General features: G+C 40.5%; 2 protein-coding genes across 2 annotated transcripts; one reads left to right on the forward strand and one right to left on the reverse strand.

The window, feature by feature from the left end:
• Positions 1-2,186: 2,186 nt before the first annotated feature.
• On the reverse strand, positions 2,187-9,553 carry LOC130186840 (AN1-type zinc finger protein 5-like). Its single transcript, XM_056404138.1, has 6 exons — positions 9,332-9,553; positions 6,045-6,229; positions 5,780-5,930; positions 5,326-5,429; positions 4,567-4,695; positions 2,187-3,841 (listed from the first exon to the last, which is right to left on the reverse strand). The coding sequence occupies exons 2-6, from the start codon at positions 6,199-6,201 to the stop codon at positions 3,693-3,695; spliced, it is 690 nt and encodes a 229-aa protein (XP_056260113.1). The 5' UTR covers positions 6,202-6,229; positions 9,332-9,553; the 3' UTR covers positions 2,187-3,692.
• A 1,802-nt stretch (positions 9,554-11,355) lies between these two features.
• ccnb1 (cyclin B1) lies at positions 11,356-14,849 on the forward strand. Its single transcript, XM_056403659.1, has 9 exons — positions 11,356-11,444; positions 11,704-11,832; positions 12,222-12,341; positions 12,443-12,631; positions 12,719-12,877; positions 13,001-13,237; positions 13,324-13,464; positions 13,747-13,857; positions 14,042-14,849. The coding sequence occupies exons 1-9, from the start codon at positions 11,424-11,426 to the stop codon at positions 14,144-14,146; spliced, it is 1,212 nt and encodes a 403-aa protein (XP_056259634.1). The 5' UTR covers positions 11,356-11,423; the 3' UTR covers positions 14,147-14,849.
• The last annotated feature ends 5,329 nt before the right edge of the window (positions 14,850-20,178 follow it).

The following is a 20,178-nucleotide window of genomic DNA, read 5'->3' on the forward strand; positions in this document are numbered from 1 at the left end:
GAAGGTAAAATTCCCAAAACGGGAAAATTACAATTGAGCAAAATTCCAAGACATAAACTGCAATTGAATGAATGAACATGGACAAATAATAAAAAATAAATAAAAGACCTTCTACCTTTGTAATTTGTTGTAAATAATCTACTATTAAGTCCATAAATGCCAAACTTACTTACATTGCTCATCACAAATAAACCAAAGTAATGTCCTAAATCTGCTTATTGAACATGACCAGCAGCCGAAACAGCATTAAATTGACAGTACAGTGATGCTCAGCAGAGATAAGCAAGCACATTTTAAAGCATTAGGACTAAAACAAATTGTGTATGACAAAAGGAATTAAATGAACAAAGTAATTATTTACCAAAATTAAAAGCACTTGCTGCTCGTTTAATTTATTTTTAAATTTTTTTGGTTAATAACATCTCAGAGATCAGTCTTGTCTCTCTGGAAACAGCAGAAATTCCCCACATCTCCTCAACTCCGGACACATTTGTGGTGCTGACACACAAAAGCCATCAGATGTTTCTAAATCAATATTTGATGCCTGATCACAATGAAAGATGCATGAGCAATTAAAAGTTAATGGCTCAGGTCTGGAGAGAGCTTTAATATTCTACTGCACATCTGTGACAGCTCAGCACCAGTGTATGTATGACAGACAGACTGAACGATAAAAAGAAATTCAACTATTTAACTTCTGTTACCTGTTACAATCAGAGCTGTGAATTATGAACAACTATAAACCTTCATATAAGAAGGTTGGTGATCAATTCAGCTGTTTACATGTGTTTATATTCATAATCACATTCTGCAAACAGTGCTGACTGAGTAATATCAAAGAGTTTATTTTTAAATTTGCAATGTCAGGTTTTACTTTTCAGTGATATTTTATTATGTTAAGTTTTATTTCAATTTGTCTTTAAAAGTTTCATATATTTATACAAACTGCACAATAAAAGTCAACAGTCATGTTTGTATTTTGCTCTTAGACAAGTTACATGTTGCTGTTATGCCACCTAGTGGTTGTTCCACAACAACAACAAAAAAGAAAGAAAAATCGATTGACGTGTACTATCCCACAATTACTGCAGAATAACTGCATTAATTAATAAATTATCTGTTTTACAAATACTGAAAGGTCATGTTTATTTATGTGAGAATATATTTCATGTATTTTTATATTTCTGTATGTTTTCTTACAATCACATGTACACATGAGAACAGAAGGTTTAAATGCTGAATAATCTGAAAGTTAGACATGGAATCAGATAAGATATAATCAATAAGATTTTGAATTTGTGAAAATCTGTTCAGTGTGGTTATCACCCTTTGTAAACCTGTGACAAAACTCTGCATGTTTAATTCAATTGTGGATGTGTAGAAGAGATTTATACTTATAGAGAACTGCTTTCAACTGGAAAAGCAGGGTCAAAACTCTTACACAACTTCAAATGTGTATTTGTAACATCAGTGTCACACTGTGTGGTACACTGAGGTTACAGTGGTGGGAATTTCACAGTTTTCTGCTTTTCAGTTGCAGTCAGATGATCACAAAAGCAGTGTTTTTCCCCGGCTTTATATAACCTCAACATTGATCCTTTGTGCACAACTTGTATTTACTTTGTCTCATTTTAGCAAAGGCTCTATGGACAGCAATGTTGGTGTGATGGCTGGTTGCTCAGTCAGTCACATCAGTCTATACTGTAAATACATTCACGTTCCCCAGAGAATGGATTTTATCGTCCTACCCAGTGTGACTGGAACTGAGGAGCAGAAGCGTTCCTGACACCATGTGCATCTTGTGCTAATGAATGAGCTCCATCTGCACGTGCGTGTATCACAACATACAGACCTCAGGGTGAAGCAGGGGAGCAGGTGTCATAATGTGACCCGAGGACACACTCGCTGCAGCAGATCCTGTTTCCCCTGCGGAGACACGAGTCACGTGGAAACACGGAGCTGTGGCAGAGACACTGACAGACAGCAACCTGTAAATGTCAGCGGGATGCTGTGCTCGCCATCTGAACCTGTTCGAGGAAAATAGGGGTTTATGTGTCATTACAAACTGTGGCTGTATCAAACTTTTACCAAGGTTCTGTTTACACTGCAAAATAAAGAGATCCACATGGAAGAGGTTAGGAAGAAATGCACCAAAAAAAACACCAAACTATTAATAAGACTCTTGATTCTATATTTTTGAACATAATTTATTTACATCATACAATTTATTCTGTATTATTGGAAGATTATGCGCACTGCAGTATATAAATAAAGATGTTTGTACAAACTTGCATAACTAAAGGGTAAAAAACAAAACACACACATTAAGCAGCCAGACCAAAAATCATCAAAACGGAAAAAATTAATTAATAACCTACGCCCACAGGTCTCACTAGTCACCGCGGCACACAACCACTTAGCCTCATGGTACTCACACACCAGCCAACCACATCGACTCCCAATAACACACACTTGTGTTTGATACACACGTGCGCAGCAGTCCAACACACTCCCGATGTCATGAATTTGTCAGCTCACATTAAAAATAGAAGAAAACATTCAATAGTGAAGTAAAAGATGAAAATATTAGTGGAGCTAAACCCTTCCAAAGGCAAAAAATTAATACAAGTGTAGGCTACTTGTCATACAACAACACACAACATACAAACCATTTTTCTGGAAAACAACAACAAAAAAAAAAAAAAAAAAAAAACAAAAAAAACAGGGAACAAACGTCACAGTCAGGTGACATGTCTCATCATGTGACTTCAGTGGATGGTTTTAAAGACCTTAAAAGCAGAAGTCCATGTGCCTGTCCTTCCAGATCCCGGACACAGGGCGAGTCACAGCATTCAGTCCAAGATCAGTGGGAGAAAAATGAAATACACTGTCAAACTACATTGTGTTCCTAGTGCCGCACACACAGCAGGAGGGAGGGGATATGAGCCAGCAAGATAGGGCCTGCAACAAAGTCTCTTTCTCAAAGTCTTTTTAGCAATATGTCTGAGCTGTGTGTCGCAGGCAGGGCCAGAGTGGACGAGATTCCGGCAGCACAGAGAAGCATTTCAGGTTGATAATAACTTACCGGGACGCAAAGTCTGACAGGGTTTGACAGTCAGGAGGGTTTGACTCTGACCTCACAGAGTTTAGTGAAGGCCAGAAAAAAGAAAAAAAGAAGAGACAGAGAGATATATCCATTTTGCTACTCAAGCCAGCAGAGAGCAAGCACGGCTGAGATGGTGCCATCAGCCAACAGCAGTAACAGTCTGAGTCCAAACAACAGCCCGAAAATATCTGAGCGTTTCCAGGCAGAGTTCAAGTGACCTCAGCAGGACCACAAAACAGACTGGACAGCCATCTACGGCCATCAACAGCATTTTCTAAAAGGGGCTTTTTTTTTTCTTCAGTAACCTCCCTCAGTCACTTCCCATAATAACCCCCACCCACGCCCAGTCCCCAGATACACTATTTGCTTGTTCAATACAACCCTCAAAAAAGTGTTAGACTCACACCCAAACAAGAACAAAGCTGAAAATATACATGAACTTTCATGCACTGGGGGGAAAAATGTCCTGAATGTGTAACAAACCAGAAAAGAAAAACAGATCCTTCACAGAGAAGGTTGGGCTCAAGTCTATGTTTTTTTTCAATCCGATCACTCCCGGTATTCAAAGTCAAACTAAGAGTCTTCTTCATATTCTCTGGATCTTGTCAGCAACAACCACAGGGTTCTCTTTGCGAATCTTGGCAGCAGCTTCGGCTTTGTAGTCGTACGGACAGTTGTGCTTGTCGGAGTAACGGTGAAGTCCACAGAACAGGTTCCCACAGCGGCAGTCAAAGCCTGAAACGCAACAGCAGAGGACAGGCCGGGTCAAATCAATATTAAGGGCTCACAACAGCAAAACATCCCTCAATTTAAACACGCCAGTGCACACTGCAGCCACGTGTTGATCACCTTAAAAACTCATCACCCCCTGATGTGATCAATTACTGATCACAACAGGTGTGAAGACACATTTTCAGGAAAAGGACACAGTTCTTATTTTGGAGGATGTAATAAACTACAACCAGCTGTAATGAATCACTGCTCCCTGTAACGTAGCCTATTACTTATAAAATGACTGAATCGTAGAGGAATATATCAACACTTAGATATGAGATCAATTCTGAACCAATATTTACCCACATCTGTGCCTTTCTCCATTTTACCTCTTTGGCTGCAGTAGATTGTAATGTAGTCTGCTGATGTTTTTTTTGCCTTTGCTCAAGAAAAAGTTTATGCACATTTCACATTCTGCTGTGGATTCTGGTCTGACCAGACTCTATTGGCACATTCAGCCATAATTGTAGCTGTTAACCCAGAGCAATCTCATTATCCAACCACAGAAGCTGTTACAATTTGAACACCTGACAACACTCCATTATAAATGACTAAATCACTTTACTGAAAAAAGTTACAGTTGTCAGCTTGTACTTCCTGGGGGAACAAGTAACCTAGAAGAACAGGAACAAAGCTGTGGTTGGTGGCAGACTGACTCTCTCTAATCACATTAAATCACTTCTCACCTGTAAGGCCAACCTTCTTGCGACACATAAAGCAGCGATTCTTCTTGGGCTTTGGGGGCTCTGGGGTTTTGGACTCTTCACTGCCAGCAGTGGAGGGATGAGAGGCTGAGACTGTGGGCTGACTCACCACTGAAGACACACAAGAAAAACACTTCAACTCGGAAAAGTATCTCTCTTAATAACCTGAAGAGGTGCTGCCATACCATAAAAAATGCATTTCTCGGACAACAAAGCATCCTTGTGTAAGTGAGGGTGGAGAAAATATTTTAATCAGGTGTACACAGTTGAATTTAATTGCAATATGAATATATACATGAACTACATAGAGCAGTTATGCATAAAATAACCAGAGTGAAATGTTTGTTTCTGACTAATTGTGTGAATAAAATAGCTTTAAAATCAAGGTACTTCATCACACTGATTAAAACGACACCCTGACTATAATATGTCCATAAAGCAGTCCTGCTCACTGATTTACAATTTGTTCCTCAATGGCCAAATACAAGCAGAGATATTTCAGTAAAGGATACCTCAGTATAAACAAAATTTGGATCATCTCATGATAAATACCATCAAATTGTCTGACTGTAATCAACATTTTCCCAACAGTGAAAACAAAAGTTAAGCATTATACTGCAAGTGTCACAATGTTATTTCCTGTAGGCCTGTTGTATTGGACCGTATCACACTACACTCAATAAACTATTAACTAAGTATATAACCACTGAGATAAGTAACTGGTCCATTTGTGGTACCCACCTGGCTCTGTGAGCTCTACTGTACTCCCTGACGCCCCTTTCTCCTCACAGGAGAGACTCATTTCAGTCATCTGTTGTGTTACAGAAATGGCCGTTGAAACCCCACTGTGAAGATAGAATAAAATCAATTTAAACCTGCATATTACAGGAGAGTTAATGAATTTAATGACCATATCTATCATATATCCAGCTGGTGTGTGCTGAGGAGACAGTAAGGAGATCCTACTACACGTGTATTGATTCAGGTTTAATGATGGCTTCAAGTGGGGTCCTTTTTATGAGAAGAGTCCACAGGAACGACCCACTGAGGAAGTTGCTAAGGACTAGCAACACTGCACTCATGACTTACACCATATAAATGGCAGGCGTAATGTGTACTCAGCTTCCTATTTCAAACCTGTGACCTCGAGCTTTGTTTGAAGGTAGTATAGTGTGACCCTTGTGGATCCCCTCACCTGAGCGCCTTGGTGTCAACAGCCTCAGCAGAGGCGACAGCCTCAGCTGCCACCTCTGCAGCAGCGACTGCAGCAGCAGCTGCAGCATTATTCAAGGTGGCCTCTAACCTCTGCATGGCAGAAGCCTCAGCTGTGGGGCCACTGCTGCTGCCTGAGAAAGAAAATATCACCTTCTTACAGTCAGACACTCGAGACAAAGGCAGTGCAGCTGCAGACAGGAGTCTGGAGTTTGTGAAAAACCTGTGACAGACACAGCAGTTCTTACCCACAGCACTCAAAGAACCAACTCCTCCATTATTTTGTCTTGACAGGTGCTCCTTGTGGCACACAGAGCACATGCCATTAGTCCTAGGGTTGCCATAGAAACCACAGCCAGTGGCACAGAGCATAGGTACTGGGCTCTGATTGGTCTCCTGGGCCATAGCGATGTCTGCCGCCTAGTGAGCTGACCTGGAGACATAAACAAAGACGCACATTGGAATGATAAGTGTTTGTGTTGGTGCAAGCACAGGAAAAGAAATGAGACCTGAAGAAATAAGCTCAAGAATTAGTTAGCTTTGCTGAGTGGGGCACTCAGAAAACAAATCATGCACAAAAACAAATCATTGCCAAAAGGCCACTGAAAGGTAAATGGAATACAAAGAATTAATCTGGCAGAAAATGCCAAACATTCACTTTCTCAAATTTGAGTTTTGCTGCTTTTTCCATTTTATATAATTGTAAACAAATTGTAAATTGTAAACAGCAATGAATTTTGGACTTCTACTAGATGTTCAGACCAAAACAACACTGTGTTAATAAACTGAACCGATTAGTTTTATAATCTGGGGTACCGTGATGTTGTGATTCAGCTAAACTCAGCTGTATTACAGCCAGCAGCCACACAAAATATCCAGGTACTGAGTCAGAAAACATTGATGTTTGTTCACTTGAATCTGTAGAAATGATAAAACCAAACAAACATTTATAACTCACAGCTCAAACCATTTACTAATACACAATAAAATGTGCCATTAGCTGGGTGAATATTGGATGAGCATTCATGCTAAATGATGTCCTGACCTATCACCAGGCCCTGCAGTGAGCATCAGGCTGTGCCGTCATAACACAGTGTAATATTCACCCCTGACTGTAGTCTGTCTGCTTTACTGAATCACACTCACCTCTGGTTCAAATCCACTCAACACTCTCATACCACACTATTCATCTGTAGGTAGCAATTACTCATAGGTTTAGCAAGAGCTCATTATCACTCACAGCCATTAACACATGCTCACATCTGACTTTGGCTTGTTCAGCTGCTCAGATACTTAATGTAATTAACACAACATTGTAGTCTAATTTGGACACGATCATCTAACAACAGTGCGAAAGGGAAAGACAGTCTAACTGATCAGAAGACACTTTCTCCAGTCAGTCATTTCTTCAGTAGCCAAAGTTAAAAAGACAACTTGTATCTTCCCTCTGCCCTATATCACCACAGGTTTTGGCCTCAGATCACTACACTACCTGAATGATGAGATAATCATGCCATTTAAGACAGGGGTCTATACTTTTTTGGCACTGAGTGAAAAATGTTGGCAACACAGATCATTGAAAATTGTACAGAAACTTGGCATGAATGCCTGGTCACGTTTATAGTCTGCCAATTTTAGACTACAACAAGGAATTCCATGCTTGATCTTGGAATCAATATATGTGATAAAAGAATCCCAATTCATGGTTTGACTGTAAAAGCTCTTGCTTACATATTGTCACAATAGGCCTGTAGGCAAAAACACAGGCAAGTCTAATATTAGCATGATTACGGCTTGTTCCAATTCAAAACACAAAGAGTCCTCTCTTCTCTAGCCAAAGTTAGTAAAGTAAACATGAATTTGCATCAGCCTAATGAGACGTTTATTTTAAAGGAAGTGGTGAGGATATCGCTTAAGGGGACATAGGCTGTTTACGGTGCTAACTAAAAGATGGGGGAACGAAATAGGAAAGTATTCACATCATCAAGCTCTGGTTCAAGTGAACTGCATCAGAGGCTTCCTCCTCTCCCCAAAAAATGTCATTACTACACTACTGCAATCTGCACCTTCACGTGTGTGTGCGCCTGCACACTGCAGAGCTCCAGGCTCACATGGACCTGAGTATGATGGCTTTCCTCTGTCACAGGAGTGCAATGTGACACTGATTTCAAAAGACACACACACTCACGAGTTACCTCAATACAGTAAGGCTGTGAACACATCTATTTTTAGACAACCTCGAGAGACCTGCAATCAGAGCTGGTATCGTGCCAAGATTTGTATCCTCGTCAGCGTAGGTTTCCCTTGAAAGATATCATCAGCTTTCTAAACCAAGGGACAAGAGGCTGCCACCAACTGGGGATGAAAGTAGTCTGAATAGATTGTGACATGGGTACAAAACTCAGTGCAACACCTGTAGATCACGTAAAAAGACGAGAACGTTTATTACTGAGACAAAAGATAAAAATCACTGAGCCAGACATGTACTGTTTCTTGTAGTATGCTAACATCACCCCAAGGGTCAATAACATAAAGGCATGTATCTTAAGTTAGATATCCTCAGTGGAGTCACAAACAATCAGTATTATTTATATTGGCTGCGGTCCTCGGTTGCTTCCTGGCAAACACCGGGCCACAACCGTGTCACTTCTACAAATCCACTGAGTCATGCTAGCAAGCTAATGGCTGCTGCTAGCGCCCTTCTCTCAAAATCGACGTTACATTCAACTGGCTAGCGTGGACATTATTGCCTCTCAGCCATGTTATGGACGTTTCTAGCTAAAATGATACACGACTAAATATCAGATGAACGCTTAGTTGTATCCAATTGGTCGTATGCTAACGTCTGTTAGCCACAACAACCGTGTGAGCAGATTCTCGTGATCTCGCTAATGATAGCATGCTAGAGGTTAGCTACAGCAGAAAACTGTTAGCACTGTTGTTGCCTTTGCTTTGTCTGTCCTCTGTTTTTGTTCCCACCACAGACGAAGTACCTATGTTGACATTAACTTGAAACTAACTACCTTTATGACTAATACCATGGGAAATGGGCAGGTGAATCAAAACGGCAATACAGACAAATGAGAATACCTGTTAATGGGAAAATCATGAAATAACCAACAAGATACTAGGCAAGTCTACAGATGCTGGTGGTGGTAATGCTAGCAGATTAACGCTAGCCACAATACATACAGAGTTTATAGTTAGTTTATAGTTTGATCGGTGTTGAAACAACAGTGACATTAAAGTTAGGTTTAGTAGCTGGGAGCTCTAAAATGCGAAAGTTGTATTTTATTTACAACCCCGCAGTTGGATAAGAAAAGTTTTCAACGACACGTGCTAATCAAACGAAACATTTCTTTAATCCTCCCTAGTTTAGGAATTCAAGTATAGATTAACGTCAAGGCTAATTACAACAAGATAAAATGTGATTTAAAGACTGTTCCATGTTAACGCTAGTGTTTCGCTGTTCACCTCAGAAACTTCCCCAACAACCACTTGTGCTAGCTCACGATGCATCAACTAATGAACTTACCTTCTGTGTCAGAGAAGCGTTTTGTTTTTTGGAACTTTGGGATTGACGAATAACTAATTTAACCTTGGTTGGAGCTAACTAACTAGGGCCGTCTAGGTGAGTCGTCGTCTGTGCCTTTCTTTTCAGTCTTCTCACACAAACGTAGGCTCCACTCCACCCGGGAGTAATGCTGACTGGTTTAGCTGACGTCCTCTGTAGCTGATTTGTGGTGGCATCTGTTTTGTTTTACGTGGTGCGTTTGCGTCCTCTCTCTTTCCGGTGGACGTCACGGAAATTGTGATCCTGTGATTGGAAGGCAGGGGTGTTGGAGTATAGCCACAAAAGATGTCAAGGTATTACAGAACATTTAACCCTGCTTCTTCTACTAAGCAGACAGAAAGTAGCTTCGATGCTGGTGTTGTTCAAAATCAATGAGCATGTTGTTAGGAAAGGGATGATGCGACCTTGCTATCTGTACATCCAAAGAAACAAGTTGGAGAAGAGATGGCGCATTCACGTGCTCCTCGTAATCTCCAACTTCCTCAGGGGATTTCTGTACCTCCACTGCCCAGCTTTCACTATAGTTCTCTTTGTCTAACCTTGTTCTTTGTCCTACAACTTACATCTCCCTGAGGTAAAGCTCAATGAAATGGGTAGTCTTTACACACAGGTCCAAGTATTTCTTGTCTGAAAGTCACAGGGTTCACGTAAAAGTAGGGATGTCTGGGTAATTTTTTAAAAACATGATCATTTCATTTTGTGCAGCTGCTCTCATGATACCAATTCTGATTTGACATTTATTTTTGTTAACTTTTTGTCATGTTTATTTTTATAGTGACAGGCACATAGCATGGGTCAATGCCACATACCACAGCATTTATAGCCAAAGCTTGTTTGCAAGGCCCATCACAAGGGCTTGTACACAAATACACAAAACAGCAAAAAACACAAACAATGCACAGGGCACACACAGTCATACAATGAAATGATCATAAAACCCAATGAAAAGCACCAGATACTTCATGACAACACAACTGATCATTCTTTCAAAGCAACATGAGTTTAAAATGATGTAGTTCATGATCCATTTTGAGTTATCTAGGTAAGGAGTTTCACATATTGATCCCAAATTACAAAATATAGTTTTAAAGCACAATTGTGGGTGCAGTGGTAGTTAGGGTGCCTGTCATGTACTCAGTGCCCATTAAGGATACATTATAATTCATCCATGCCACCACACTGGATGAAAAGATCCTGACACTACAATTGCTAAATGCTCCCCTCTACTCATTTGCAAATTCCCATCATCTCCATATAGATTGTTTTTGAATTTTCAAATCCATAATCTAAAACATGTTGTCATTCTGTAGTTACAATATAGAGAGAAGGAAAGAAAGAAAGACATTATATATATATATGTATGTATATAGAAAGGCTATTCTAGTTCTATAAGACAATAGTCTATATCACATACAAGTTCATTAATTAAAGCTAAAGTTAAATTAAATTAAAGTTCGTTAATTTCCTCACAATATATTACAGTCCCACGTAATGTTGTAGCATACTGTCAATAGCTATAGGTTGATACAGGTATCATAATAATACATCATAATTTTGTGTGTGTGTGTTTGTGTTTGTGTGTGTTTGTTTAAGATGGGAGACTTATATGTAATCAATTATTAATACTGATTACTGCATGTAATGACACATGTAAACGCATCATCATCCGATTTTTTACATTAAACTTACTGGAGTTTTTTGTTTTATTTGTTTTGTTTGTTTTTACTATGTAAATATATTCTCCACATCTACGTTTTAAAATAAATTCAAAAAGCATTCAAACACTGTAAAGTGTGCTTTTAAAAACATAAGCAGGACATAACAGGAAAAGGAAGTGAATAAAAAAGATACCATATCACGTGAACACTAGTTGTCTGGGGAACGCATTTGAAACAGATGCGCTCGACCAATCAGATGCTCGGGGAATTCGGAGCACAGCGAATCAGCGTGTAGCGAGCGAGGATTTAAACCAAGACGCTGAAGCTTAAAACTACACCGCATCTTTCGTCAGTACGAATATCCGTCTTTTGGTCGAAGCAACGAACATTTGGAAATGGCTTCTCGAGTGACCAGAGTAAGTCATTGGAGCTTTTTCTAATTCGTATATGTTTTCTTACTTATAAACAGAAACATTTAAAAGACTTTGGACAAAGGCTTTGTCGAATTTTTATTTATTTTAAATACCTGCAGTGTAATATGCCCTCGTGCGTCGCGGTGGGACCTGCTCTAGTGCAATCGTTCCATATTAATAGGAATTCGACTAAACTCGGTATCCTGCTATTCATTTACAACTTGCAACATAACTTTTACTTTTTTTTTTTGCTTTTCTGCAGAACCGCTTGGCTTCTACCAGGACTGACCTCGGTGGCAAGGCCTGCTCGGTGACCGGGCCCTCACTTAAGCCTCGAGCGGCACTTGGAGAGATTGGAAACATCGCAGTTAACAAAGAAGCGCAGAAAAAGGTAAAAATGAAGGGAGAGCGAATGTGTGGGTTGGTTAGAGGCGTGCTACTTTAAAATACAAACGTATTTTATCGTTAGCAGTGCATTGAAATTTTTAATAGATTTTGCAGGCTGCTGCAATACCCGAAGGAGGTGTAGTTGCATGTTGTGGGGATTTCCATATTTCACTAATTGAACCAGTGGACTACCTGTTGTAGTCTTTAGGCCTAAATGTAGTGGGAACAAAAGGGTGTTAAGGGACGAACTCACCCTTTGCCATTACTTTTTTCCTTTTTTTTTTTTCTTTTTTTTTTTTCCCCCTCTCTCCTCCCCTCGGGTGGGGGGGTGATCGTTAACCATGATCAAGTTGCCATTATTTCAGTAAGACTTCACTACTCTTCTAATTTTAGGGCATCAAGACAGAGGCAACTAAGAAGACCAAAGCCACCACCAAAGTTGAAAAGGCAGCAGTTGTCCAACAACCAAAACCAAAGAATGAGGTTCCTGTTAAACTTAAGCCTGAGGTGCAAGTGAGTTGCCTGCCAACAGCTATCTTGCTATTAAGACACAAATGACTGCTGGGTGTGGTACTTGTTTGTTTGAACTCATGTTTGGATTCCCACCGTTCCAGCCTGTGCCTGAACCAGCCTCCCCTACTCCAATGGAGACTTCTGGCTGTGAGCCTGCTGACCTCTGCCAAGCATTTTCTGATGTCATGCTTCATACTGCTATCAGAGATGTGGATGCAGATGACTACGACAACCCCATGCTCTGCAGTGAATATGTGAAACAAATCTACAAGTATCTCCGACAGCTCGAGGCAAGCAACACTTTCATTTTCTGATTAGGTTTCATGTTGGTTTTCTCCCCTGCTTGTCTTTGGATTTAATCCAGTTTATCTCCTCAGGTTGAGCAGAATGTTAGACCCAGTTATCTACAGGGTCAGGAGGTAACTGGTAACATGCGAGCCATTCTCATCGACTGGCTTGTGCAAGTGAGCCTGAAGTTCCGTCTACTGCAGGAAACGATGTACATGACTGTGGGAATCATCGACCGCTTTCTTCAGGTGAGTGACTTTTGTATTAACTCTTGGCCTCTCTGTCTCTAACACTTGCATGCTATATAGCAAACCCCAGCCTTCTGATGTGCTTCACCTGTCTTTCTAAACACTACATGTCATCTCCAACAGGACCACCCAGTCCCCAAGAAGCAGCTGCAGCTGGTCGGAGTGACCGCCATGTTCCTTGCTTCCAAATACGAGGAGATGTATCCCCCAGAGATCTCAGACTTTGCCTATGTGACAGACAGGGCCTACACCACTGCCCAAATCAGAGAAATGGAGATGAACATCCTGCGGGTGCTCAAGTTCCAACTTGGCCGCCCTCTTCCCCTGCAGTTCCTCAGAAGGGCCTCAAAGATCTATGAGGTATCAACATCTTGGTCCAGCTGAAATTAAATCCAGTGCCAGAGTGTAGCCATTTACCAGCTACTAACATATCTGTCTTACCTCAGGTAACTGCTGAGCAGCACACCCTGGCAAAATACCTCCTGGAGCTCACCATGGTCGACTACGAGATGGTTCACTTCCCACCTTCCATGGTGGCTTGTGCAGCTCTGGCTCTTACCCTCAAGATCTTGGATGCTGGAGAATGGGTGTGTGGCTTCATCTCTTTAGTGTCAAGACAAGTACACAACTGCACACCAGCTTTGTAGTAGCTTTGATGCTACATAGAAATGTCTTAAACAATCCAAAGACAAACTATGACTTTTTACATCAAGGCCTCATCAAATCTTTGTCTAGATGCCAAAAGTGGTGTTTAATTTGCTCATTGATTGCAATAAGCTAATTCTAGCCTGGCTGAGCAGCCTCCCTCAAGCCTACAGTGGCTTCCAGTTGTACAAAATGCTGACCATGCTTCTGACATTTCTCCTCAGGATGTGACACTGCAGCACTACATGGAATACACAGCAGAGAGTTTGATTCCTGTAATGGCACACATTGCCAAGAATGTTGTGAAAGTCAATGAGGGGCTGACCAAGCACACAGTGAGTTTTTATTTATTTATTTTAACAAACAATGATGACATTCAGTTATCACTGTAATTACCTGGTGTCTGGTTTAAATGGGGAATCTGTAGACTAGCCACAAGGCTCATAATTGAGAGCCTTAATCTCAGTTTGGCCAGTTACTTTGTCGGTGACCCTTTTTTGCTATATTCTTTTGTTTCAGGCCATCAAAGGCAAATACTCGACTTCAAAGCAGATGAGGATTGCCACAATCTCGCAGCTCAAATCTTCACTTGTGAAGGATTTTGCAAAGCAGCTCACCCAGTGAGATGACTAAATGTTTTAGCACCATGTGCTGAGTTGTACAGTTGTAACTTAAACTTTTTAAACGTGACTGAAGGATCAGCACACAAAGGACCGTGTCAGTGGTTTGCATGTTTAACCAGCTGAGATCATGCACACTTTTACTGACCTTTTTCCAAAGCATGCTGCAAGTTTTAATTGTCTGGTTTTCAATCTTAATCTAGGCCTCATTTTTGAAACTGATAATGTGAGTCACTTCACTGAAAAGCAAAGTCAGACATCTTTACACCGCATGAGATTCAGTCAGCCACCAATGACGACTGTAATGCTACTAATTCACTATTTTCACTGTCTTTTTACAACATGGATCATTAATGCACTACTTATTGTTAGCAGACTGAAATCTTTATGTGGAATAGCTTGGACAGTTCTGCCATTGAATGTTGCCGCACAGTGTAACGCAAGTCACACACTTGGTTCTTTTAGCATTTTAAGTCTAGAAGTTATTTTTATAGCTTAAGCGCTGTTGGAAATCTAAAACTTGTTGCATGCTTTCTGAATGGGTAACATGTAAAGGTCCAGTGGGCATATCTGGCCTGTTCCAGCTTTTTTTTATGGCCTTTTCTTAATGTGTGGCAGTGTGTGTGAAATGTACAGCAATACTTTAAATGATTTTACATTCTTAAATGTCTTGTTCTTAAAGCCTCTATTAAATGGTTTTGACCAGACACCTGCTCCCTTGTCATGCATTCTGATCAACACTAGAGGCTGCTGTAAGACTAAAGTTGCTGGTAACTTCCAGTTCTGTCTCCGTGTCGGTTTGAGCTTCAAAGATACTGAGCTGTGAGTTCAGGACTACAACTTCATTACATTGAACTGTCATGATAGGCTGACATGACTGCAAATGCAGGAGTATCTCACTTCCCATTCTGACTCAATGTGCTGTTAAACCAAGAAATTGATCTTTAAATTCTCACACCTACATTTTTCTGATTGCCCAACTTTCTGCTAGTATCCCTGAACACTAGGGCTGGCAATATGCTGACAGAGTATGCAATAACTTTATGCTTACCTTTTGAGGGCCCAAAAAAATCATGCCACCTATTTAAGAACTCAAAATTTGCACTAAATTGCACATCAGGTTCTGGAAGATCTACCCATTATATTGAGTGTGAACTCTGGGGTAAGACTATTGAGTTGTGACTGACTCAAATCTTGTGCTATACTTTGCTGTCTGAAACTTCACAAACTTGCTGTTAACAAAACCAAGCTTGCTTCCATCTTATTCAGAATTATCTCAGTTTCCTACAGCCGTCTCCAACAGGCTAATGGTCTGGTTAAGATATATCCATGCTTAAAGTAACAAGTTGGAGAACAGAAATGCCAAATGTTTGTCATTTCAGTATTAATTACATAGCATGCCCACCAGAGAACACTGACAACTTTAAATATCGGCCTCAAATTCAGTGTTCAGTAAGCCACACTTATCAAATATTAAAGATCTGTGTAACAGGGTGGTGTTGCAAAGTGTTAGACCATTGACAGACATGTTTACTTAATAGGTTTTACTAATAACAATGGCTGTTATATCCAAGTGCACAATATCAGGGCCCTGAAACCACAACAGCCAAATGGAATTTGGCCATCAATTTGATTATTTACACCTGTGCTTTTCTTGCTATGGTGTATCTAAATGTCTCGCATGAGACAAGGTCTACAAGCAAGATCACTCTAACACTTGAGTTGAAAGTTTTTTTTTTTTCCCCCTTGAAATAATGTACCTTGATTTTTCTTTTCATGTCAATTTACATTCCAGCAAAACTGACTATATCTGGAGATGTTGTCATATAATCCATCAGCCACCCCTTGAATTGAGTCTTTAATACTTGTAAGAGACATGGAGATCTCATGTAAGCTGCAGATAGGCTCCTCACAGATTCAATTACATCACATCAAGTCACAAGTGTTTAAAGCTAATGGACAAAGCAGAATGGGAGCTATTATCACTTTAACCCATTCACAGCTGAGGCCCTGGAGGAACCAGAGACCCCCCCATCCTCACACCCCCAGGAGGACGCCTGGAGGGCTTTGCTGTACAAGAGACCACCTGCCATCTGCATGATGTGAGTCACTGTGTACATCACTGGGGTCATAAGGCCGTCGCTCCTAAAGGCCTTCTGGATAACACTTGACTACATCTATTGCTGCAGGAACTGGGACCAGAAATCATCTGCTGCTGAAAGGGGAAAAACATTATTTGGCACATGGAGTTTGGGTTTGTTGAAGTTCATGCACAGAGTTCATACAGTGAAATATGACCTGAGTTACACATAAAAGATCAGTGGTGCGTTCACTGTCTTGTGAGGTAGAAACCCAGCCAAAACCACGCTTTGATAGTTTCAGATGTTATATAATGCTAAATTGTTTGACACAACCCTCATGTGAGATCTATGCTGTGCATCTGTTACCTGACATAATGACATACAGGCAGTAACACTGACACCTTAAGAGCACATCCCTTTCATCCATCTAGCTCTCCCTCTGTTGTTTTCCACAGAGACACATGATAATTAGTCTCAGTTATCGTGGAAAGCCGGGCTTTTAAACCCACAGATCATACTGAGAATTCATTCTTGGAGGCTGAGGTCATGACTGAGCAGCCATATCGGTTTACAAGAGAGATTCCTCCTGTGCGGGGCTCCAAACCATACACTTGCAGCTGCCTAGAACACTATTTGGCCTCTCTGACAGGGATTCAGCTGTGTGACATTTATTATGATGGAAAATTGAACATAGTGGAGGTGCAGCTCAAGACAACTCAGCAACTGAACACTGAAACACCACGTTTGCTAGTGATCCTAAAATGCTTAAAGGGTAAGTTCACACAAATTACAAAAAGAAAAACATATTTCATCACTCAACCTTTGTGGTATTGTGCAAATAGCTTTGGTTTTTGTGCGGGGTGAAAGAACGACCGCTGAGATTTCTGCCTCCACCCCAATACAGAGGAGATGAATGGACTTCAGTTGTGCTCAAAATATAAAAAAAATACATTTGAAAAATTAAACAGTTGCGTGTCTTTTACTGGCAGTAAACTGGTGTGCCAACAATTATTGAGCAACCATGTGCAAAAGAGCAGCAGTATTTGTCATTTTTCCTGCATGTCATAGTTTAGTTTACACGTCTGACTCAAAAAACGTCTTTCTCCTGGGATGAAAATATTAGCCCAAGTGATCTGAGCTGATTTCGCTTGAATCCACTCTGGTACATGAACTGAAACACAACTGGGCCTTGGCATGATTTGACTGAATGTTACTCAGACTGACACCTGGGTCAGGGCTTGGATTCTAGGAATCTCCACACTTGTGTAATCTCTGGTTGGGCTTGGAGACTATAAATCTTTAACAGAAAAACCTGCTGACAGTGAAACATCTCAATACATGGTTTCCAGACAATGTATCCTAACGACTTTGTTGATCCCCTAAAATTTCATCTAGCACCATGTGATAGTTTTTTTTTCATTTAAATATAAATAATTTAGTTATTGAACTATTGGATGGATGGCCATCAAATTTGGTTCAGATATTCATGTCGCACTCAAAATAAATTTTATTAAATTTGATGGTCTCAACATTTAATGTTATGCCACTATCAGGTCAAATAGAAACTAATGACATGCCCATCAGACTCTGCTGTACTTTGTGTTTAGTGCTAATGACCAAATATTTGCACGCTAACACATTAAAGGAGCTATTTGTAAGTTTTGCTATTGCTACATAGCTAGCGTTTATTTACCAGTCTTGTCAAGAGCTTCGGCCATTGTTGCATTTACAAGACAAGAGGTTATAATACGCCCTCTGAGCAGCGCTACTTCTTCAGGGCAGACTGGACTGCTTAGTATGCTAACTTTAGCAGAAGAAAAGAAGTGATAGAAATAGAACCAAAACAAGAGGGTTGCTTTCCACTGCTAAAGACTTGCTATGAAACAATAGCAAAATTTTAAAATTGCTTACCTTAAACTAAGATGGTGAGCTTGATAAACACATATCTTCCCATTGTGAGCATGCTAGTTAGTACATGTTAGTATTTACCTCACAGCATGACTGTGACTCAGTGCATCCTCCCAAACCCACTAGTTATGGGTATATAGGTATATACGCTTGTTTTAATCAGTTTCTTGCAAGCAAATTAGCCTCAAAGAACAGCAATACTGAATCATTTTATTTTCGAAACAGCATTGTAATATTCAAGAAAAATTTTCCAGTTTCCCTGAATAATCTACAGACCCACGATGAACAATTACAATAATTTTATCTCAAAGGTCCACTTATTAACTTGTCTAATGTTTCAGTCGTATCTTTCAATCTTCTACAGTGAATGGAGCTGCTCAAGTGTCAACACCTGATCTATGAGTGAAACTTCTGTAATATGCAGATCATGGCAGGTGGTCATATATTGAGAGGGAAATTATGAGGTCTGTTCAAAGATGGTCTCTAGTGTCGGATGAAAATGTCAGCCTTGATCTTTCTGTGTTCTCCCACTGACTCCTGTTCAGTGACTTAAACCCATTCTCAGTCATTGCTGTGACCACTTTTGGTGGTTTGGTTTAGTGGTGTGGTTTACCTCCATTGTTCCGTCAGTAAATTTGGTTTTCATGGGAACTATTTCTTTGGTACAAAGTCATTTCCGTGAGAAGTGCTTATAACAAGGTTTGTGGATTAGCTAGAATAACTGGGGCATTTTGGAGAATTTTTTCACAGCTTAATACTGACTCAACTTGACTCAGCTCTACTCAGCTCTACCAGGTACTACTTTATCCACTGCAGATAGTACCCCCTGAATGCGTCATCATTACTATAGCGATAATACACAAAGCTATCATGATGTCCTGTTCAACACGACACACACATGAACAATGGTAGATATGGAAGGGATACCAAACAGAGAAACATCTGCACCTTTACAATTGACCACCATGTGATTTGCCAGTTGCCATACTGAAAGTATAGAACAATTACTAACAGAAAAGTGTGCAGGCTACAATGAGCAATGTACAGTTGCTTGGCTGTTTAAGAATGGTGAGTTTGTTTGGAACGTCCCGATGTCTTTCACACAATAACGCAGTAGTGATAATTCTCTCTGACCACTCAGTAGTCTGCAGCGCTTTCACATCACCTTTTGGTGTCGCTTCAGCTTGCTTGGAACCTCGGCACAGGTAATAGCAAAACAGGTACCAGGCACCAGGTACTATCCACAGCCTTTGCCTGAGGGAAAACCAAAAAAAAACCTTTACTGCACTTCCATTCACCTCCACTGTATTGGCTTCATCAGAAGCAGATATCTCAAAGTCTATGAATTCAAATAAAACCAAAACTATCTGCATAGCTAGACAGCACTAAAATTGAATGATAAAATATGTTGGGTGAACCGACCGCTTAAATGACAGCAATGTACAATCACGCAAACTTGATGGCCGTTTATGTATTTTTGCACATTGCAGTATCCTTAAAGCCCAAATGCTTCTGTCCTTTTCCATGTTTATTCAAGCTCTCCCCATTAAGTGAATTTGCGAGTCAGCACTGAGGTCCAGAAAGAATGCAAAGCTTGGCTTCAGCCTGCTCAGTATTTCAGCATCACAGATCTCACCCACAAGCAGATCGTCCAAGACCAGAGTCAAAAGTTTGGAACTCCTTCCCAGTCTAAACATCTTCCAAGATGGCCAGAGATTTAACAAGTGCACCCTTCAAAATGAGTCAATGCCCATTCTCACCTCCCGTCCACCAAGTCTGCGTGTCTCAATTCAATAATGACAAAGTCAAACAAACAGCCGGCCCGTGGCAGCACTGTTAGGGTTTCTGTGGGGTGCTAATAGGCTGGCAGCTGGCATTCAGAATGAGGCCTCTGGGTTCGAGAGTGGAGTGAAGCACAAATAAACACAGGGTCATTCATTTTCACAATTTATGGATTTTCAAATAAAAATCATGTGCTTCCTGAACTTTACTGACCTTTGACGCTCAATGTCACATGGAGGAAATAAAGGCTGCCATTGTGGCCTGA

Source organism: Seriola aureovittata, chromosome 18, assembly GCF_021018895.1.
Source record: "Seriola aureovittata isolate HTS-2021-v1 ecotype China chromosome 18, ASM2101889v1, whole genome shotgun sequence".
NCBI lineage: Eukaryota > Metazoa > Chordata > Actinopteri > Carangiformes > Carangidae > Seriola > Seriola aureovittata.

Excerpts from the sequence above, each read along its gene's own strand:
- LOC130186840 (XM_056404138.1), bottom strand. The coding sequence starts at position 6,201 with ATGGCCCAGGAGACCAATCAGAGCCCAGTACCTATGCTCTGTGCCACT. Across the intron at positions 5,430-5,779 it reads GTTGACACCAAGGCGCTCAG|TGGGGTTTCAACGGCCATTT; the intron begins GTGAGGGGATCC and ends CTATCTTCACAG. Across the intron at positions 3,842-4,566 it reads CAAGAAGGTTGGCCTTACAG|GCTTTGACTGCCGCTGTGGG; the intron begins GTGAGAAGTGAT and ends GTTGCGTTTCAG.
- ccnb1 (XM_056403659.1), top strand. The coding sequence starts at position 11,424 with ATGGCTTCTCGAGTGACCAGA. Across the intron at positions 11,445-11,703 it reads TGGCTTCTCGAGTGACCAGA|AACCGCTTGGCTTCTACCAG; the intron begins GTAAGTCATTGG and ends GCTTTTCTGCAG. Across the intron at positions 13,465-13,746 it reads TCTTGGATGCTGGAGAATGG|GATGTGACACTGCAGCACTA; the intron begins GTGTGTGGCTTC and ends ATTTCTCCTCAG.